The sequence below is a fragment of the Amyelois transitella genome, chromosome 28 (assembly GCF_032362555.1).
Source record: "Amyelois transitella isolate CPQ chromosome 28, ilAmyTran1.1, whole genome shotgun sequence".
Taxonomy (NCBI): Eukaryota; Metazoa; Arthropoda; class Insecta; order Lepidoptera; family Pyralidae; genus Amyelois; species Amyelois transitella.
Genome location: NC_083531.1, coordinates 1,439,777 through 1,445,001, shown reverse-complemented (window position 1 = coordinate 1,445,001; position 5,225 = coordinate 1,439,777). Strand labels below are relative to the sequence as shown.

General features: G+C 39.2%; 1 protein-coding gene across 1 annotated transcript; it reads right to left on the bottom strand.

Moving 5' to 3' along the window:
- Positions 1 to 301: 301 nt before the first annotated feature.
- Positions 302 to 4,936, bottom strand: LOC106133677 (uncharacterized). Its single transcript, XM_013333486.2, has 5 exons — positions 4,669 to 4,936; positions 4,083 to 4,361; positions 3,240 to 3,378; positions 2,063 to 2,223; positions 302 to 429 (listed from the first exon to the last, which is right to left on the bottom strand). Exons 1-5 carry the CDS (start codon positions 4,934 to 4,936, stop codon positions 302 to 304), a joined length of 975 nt encoding a protein of 324 aa, XP_013188940.2.
- Positions 4,937 to 5,225: the final 289 nt, after the last annotated feature.

Here is a 5,225-nt window from a genome sequence, read left to right as displayed (position 1 = left end):
ATGTGAAAAATACTGAAAAATTTAATTAATAAAAAGTAAAAATATTGTTGCAACTTCTGAGATTTTTTTTGGTCAGCTGCATTATTCAGCCGGCGTGGTTGCGCGGCGGAGACGAACGGGCGCGCTTTTTTTAATTCTTTTTGACATTTGAAAAAGGAGCGGGAGTGGGACAGGAATAGGATTGAGCGCGTGCGTGAAAGAGTGCGTGTATGCAGTGTTGCGTTCATAAAAAAACATGTTAATAAATAAATAATTGGCGATGACACGGCGTTTTTTTTTTAAAGTAACTTAATCATTAATCTCAAATCATCAGTTTTCCTTTGTTGTTCACCATCCCCACCCGCTGCATCCAAGCTATGAACCCTCTGTTCTGACGCATATCAGCTTTCTTGCCACCGACGCATTCCGCTAGGGGGCGCTGTTGCCATACTGAAATGAAGCGATCACTGATCTATACTAATATTATAAAGCTGAAAAGTTCGTTTGTTTGTTTGAACGCGCTAATCTCAGGAACTACTAGTTCGAATTGGAAAGATCTTTTTGTGATGAATAGACCATTTATCGACGAAAGTTTTAGGTTATATAACATCACGCTGCAACTATAAGGAGCAAAGAAATAATGGAAAATAAGAAAATAAAAACGGGGAAAATTATTCATCCTTCAAACTAACTATTTCACGCGGACGAAGTCGCGGGCATAGCTAGTCATAATATAATAAAACAGTGAAAAATTGTTGTCTGTACATTAAGTACGTATATTAAAGAAAAAATTATAACGATATAAAAATAGTAATCGAGCATGAATTTTAAATAAAAAGTCTGTCTGTTTGTATGTTTGTTTGTACACGCTAATCTCCGGGACTTCTGAACGGATTTGAATGAAACATTTATTGTTATATAGCTCTTATGCCTGGCCAACATATAGGGTATAATTTATTTTGGATCCTGGTACAGCTGATATCGAACCATAACAACTCAACTAAACTCTATTGAACATCGAAATGGCGTCTTAACAAAAGTTGTTCAACCTGATGAGTATATTCTTTTGACGAAAAAAAAAAACCAGTGACATAACACATAATAGATACCGAGATTTTCATCTGATATCAGGCACGACTTACGGGAATCAGCATCGAGGCGGGCGTCTCCTGGCTGAAGTATCAGTCAATACGAGCAGGTTCTTGGGAACTTACTTACTACTACTACTACTACTTACACAAAAGATGCGAAGGGTTTGTCTTCGTGTCGCGAGTCGACTCAGCCGTCTTTGGGGCCGGCGAGCGTTCTAAACGATGTAGAGAAAACAAACCTAGTTGTCAGAGTCGGGTGGGGTGACGACGATGTCACTGGCATACTGCTTGGCTTCGGGCGGTCTGGCGTGGAGGGGGGCCAATTCCTTCTGAAGGGGGCCAACTCTTTCTTAAGGGGGCCAACTTCTTAAGGGGACCAACTCCTTCTTAAGAGGGCCAACTCATTCTTAAGGGGGCCAACTCATTCTTAAGGGGGTCAACTCATTCTTAAGGGGGCCAACTCCTTCTCAAGGTGGCCAACTCCTTCTTAAGGGGGCCAACTCCTTAAGGGAGCCAACTCCTTTTTAAGGGGGCAAACTCCTTCTTAAGGGGGCCAACTCCTTAAGGGGGCCAACTCCTTCTTAAGGGGGCCAACTCCTTAAGGGGGCCAAGTCCTTCTTAAGGAGGCCAACTCCTTAAGTGGACCAACTCCTTCTTAAGGAGGCCAACTCCTTCTGAAGGGGGCCAACTCCTTCTTAAGGGGGCCAACTCCTTCTTAAGGGGGCCAACTCCTTCTTAAGGGGGCCAATTCCTTCTTAAGCGGACCAACTCCTTCTTAAGGGGGCCAACTCCTCCTTAACGGGGCCAACTCCTTCTTAAGGGGGCCAATTCCTTCTTAAGCGGACCAACTCCTTCTTAAGGGGGCCAACTCCTCCTTAAGGGGGCCAATTCCTTCTTAAGCTGACCAACTCCTTCTTAAGGGGGCCAATTCCTTCTTCTCCTTAACTCCTTCATGACATAAAAGATACAGGTTCGCAAGCACCTTTCATTACCTTCGCCATAGAAACATGAGTTCATGTCCAGTTTGCAGTGGTTCACGAAGACCTTCCTCTCCCCTTTTTTGGACACAGCACATTCTGGGTCGTAATCGTCCGGGCAAGAGCTGGGGCAGGGGTGGGAACAGAAGCTACCGTCGATGCCTCGGTTCATAGATCTGGAACATTAGAAACATACATACATATGGTCACGTCTATATCCCTTGCGGGGTAGACAGAGCCAACAGTCTTGAAAAGACTGAGTGGCCACGTTCAGCTATTTGGCTTAATGATAGAATTGAGATTCAAATAGTGACAGGTTGCCAACCCATCGCCCAAAAAAGAATCCCAAATTTGTAAGCCTATCCCTTAGTCGCCTTTTACGACAGCCATGGGAAAGAGATGGATTGGTCCTATCCTTTTTTGTAATGGTGCCGGGAACCACACGGCACTTTTCCATTAGAAAGGAAACATAAGAAACATTAGAAAGGAGTAAATATACTTATTACGTCTTTATTAGCCGTGCGGTTCCCGGCACCTATAAAAAAAAGAATAAGACCGCTGAAAGGCTGAGAGACCACGTTCAATTGTTTGGCTTGATGATAGAATTGAGATTTAAAAAGTGACAGGATGCTAGCCCATCGCAATATAAGAAGAATACCAAGTTTACTCCATCCCTTTCCCATGGATGTCGTAGAAGGCGACTAAGGATTATAAACTTTGTATTCTTCTTATATATCGTCTCAAAGAAGAATCCCAAGTTAATAAGCCTATCCCTTACTTGCCTTTTACGACATTCATGGAAAAGAGTGGCATCATCCTCAACATATAAGGGGGTGCACTAACAAATTATAACTCAAACTTCGATACCAAAGTTTATTGGAATTATTTGTTCTACGCTCTTGTAATGAATAAAAGTCTACATCTTTATAAACAAAATATGTATGTTTATATTTAATTATTTTTATTTAATTTTAATTTTTTTTTTACCTTTTCTTTTTAGTCATTGTACCTAGCTGCGGCTACTATCCCTTTACATAATATATTTCTTTGAAATACCTGGTTGACTGGAAGAAATCCCTCACAGGGATAAGTCCGCCCTTGTACGTCGTTATTTTTAATGTTTTTTATGTATCACTTATAATTTGTTATGTACTATAAAGAATTTACAAACAAACAAACAAGAAAAAAGTACCTCCTAGAAGAGAAACTCCTGCGCATGTTCAAGTCTTGTTTCGGCGGTGCTGGTGTAGGTGGGGTAGGAGTCACACTTGGCCTTATAGGGAGGTGGGCTCCCACGTTGCGGCAGCGATAGTTATCTACTTGTTTGTATCCTGAAAAGTATGAACATATGCGGTGCCGTGTGGTTCCCGGCACCAATTAAAAAATGAATAGGACCACTCCATCTCTTTCTCATGGATGTCGTAAAATGCGACTAAGGGATAGGCTTACAAACTTGGGATACTTTTTTAGGCGACGGGCTAGCAACCTGTCACTATTTGAATCTCAATTCCATCATTAAGCCAAATAGCTGGACGTGGCCATTCAGTATTTTCAAGACTATTGGCTCTGTCTACCCCGCAAGGGATATAGACGTGACCATAATGTATGTATGTATGAACATATATTACATATCAGTTGTGCCCGCAACTCCGTCTGCGTGGAATAGTAATTTGGGCGTCATTGAATTGCCTTCAAGGGTGAATAATTTTCCCCGTTTTTTTCACATTTTTATTTATTTCTTCGCTCTTAATAGTTGCAGCGTGATGTTGTATAGCCTAAAACCTTCCTCGATAAATGGTCTATTCAACACAAAAATAATTTTTCAATTCGAACCAGTAGTTCCTGAGATAAGCGCGTTCAAATAAACAAACTCTTCAGCTTCACAATATTAGTATATATGTATATCTCGTAATACATGTCTCAAACTTACTCCGTCGCTTACTCAATCTGTAAAATCTATCTCGTTTATAAATACATATATATACATTTAATACATAAAAAATTATTTAATAATAATAAAATAACCAACACTTACTATTTTCTTCATATTTAAAAGCGCAGTTGACCTTTCTAAAGAAGCATTCATTCAAAAACAACCTGTGTTTTAACTGATTATGGTCCGTTTTGACTCCACATACCGATTCCAACTTGTTCCTACAATTCAAGTTCTTGCAATCCAGTTTTTTCTTGATCCTTTGTTTATTATTTCCATCTCGTCTTGTGTCTAAATGTTTCTCGCTTTCTTTTTGTGGTTCTTTCTCTTGTTGTTCGGCGTTCTTGCCAGAAATGAAAAGAATATCTTGATTTGGAGGCTCTAAAATAAAGTCATGTCGAGGATTAATTAAGTCCTGTCCACAAGTCAGTCTCTTCTAATCAACCTAAGATTTCCAACATATTTTCCCCATGGCTCTCGTAAAAGGCGACTAAGGGATAAGCTTTTAAATTTGGAGCTCCTTGTAGGCGATGGGCTAGCAACCTATCACTATTTGAATCTCAATTCTATCATACAGCTGAACGTGGCCTGTCAGTCTCTTCAAGACTGTTAGGCCACGTCTACGACGCAAGGGATACAGTGATTATATATATGTGTGTATGTGATCAAAGCAAATAATGATCCGTACCAGTTTCCGCCTTCTTCATAACATCTCCAATAGCAGTTTTACTTATCATGTCACTTATAAGCACTGGTCTATTATAAAATTCATTTTCAACATCTTCTATTCTATGTAGATCTTTTTCGTTGGGCACAAATATCACTTCGCCTTCTTCTGCTGGATATTCAAAAGTAGCTACTTCTGCAGTTGTAGTGGTATGTGCAGTAGTTGTTTCTGTATTTCTAGAAGTTTCATTATTTGTAGTAGTGTTAGGTGTTTCTGTTGCAGAATTCATTGCTTCCACGTGACCGGCATAAGTTATAATTATATCTGATCGATTCGATTGGGCAATATGGCTGGTATTTACTAAGTTTATACTAATTATAATTAACAGGAGTTTCATTATGTTTTTCAATATTCCTAGTTCAATTGGCATGGAGGGATTTTGTAAATAGTTACTAATATTTTAATTATATTTATTTTTAAGTTTGTTTTTAAATATAATTTTTATTATTTCTTTAATAATACTTTTGTTCAGGTTGACATTAATTTGTTTTAAACATTTTGTGGTTATGTAATTCTTT

Bases quoted from the DNA above. Each gene is read 5' to 3' on its own strand.
- LOC106133677 (XM_013333486.2), bottom strand. From the start codon at position 4,936: ATGAATTCTGCAACAGAAACACCTAACACTACTACAAATAATGAAACT. The intron at 4,362-4,668 runs GTACGGATCATT...ACTTTATTTTAG, and splicing joins TATGAAGAAGGCGGAAACTG to AGCCTCCAAATCAAGATATT. The intron at 3,379-4,082 runs GTAAGTGTTGGT...CATACTTTTCAG, and splicing joins TTTTAAATATGAAGAAAATA to GATACAAACAAGTAGATAAC.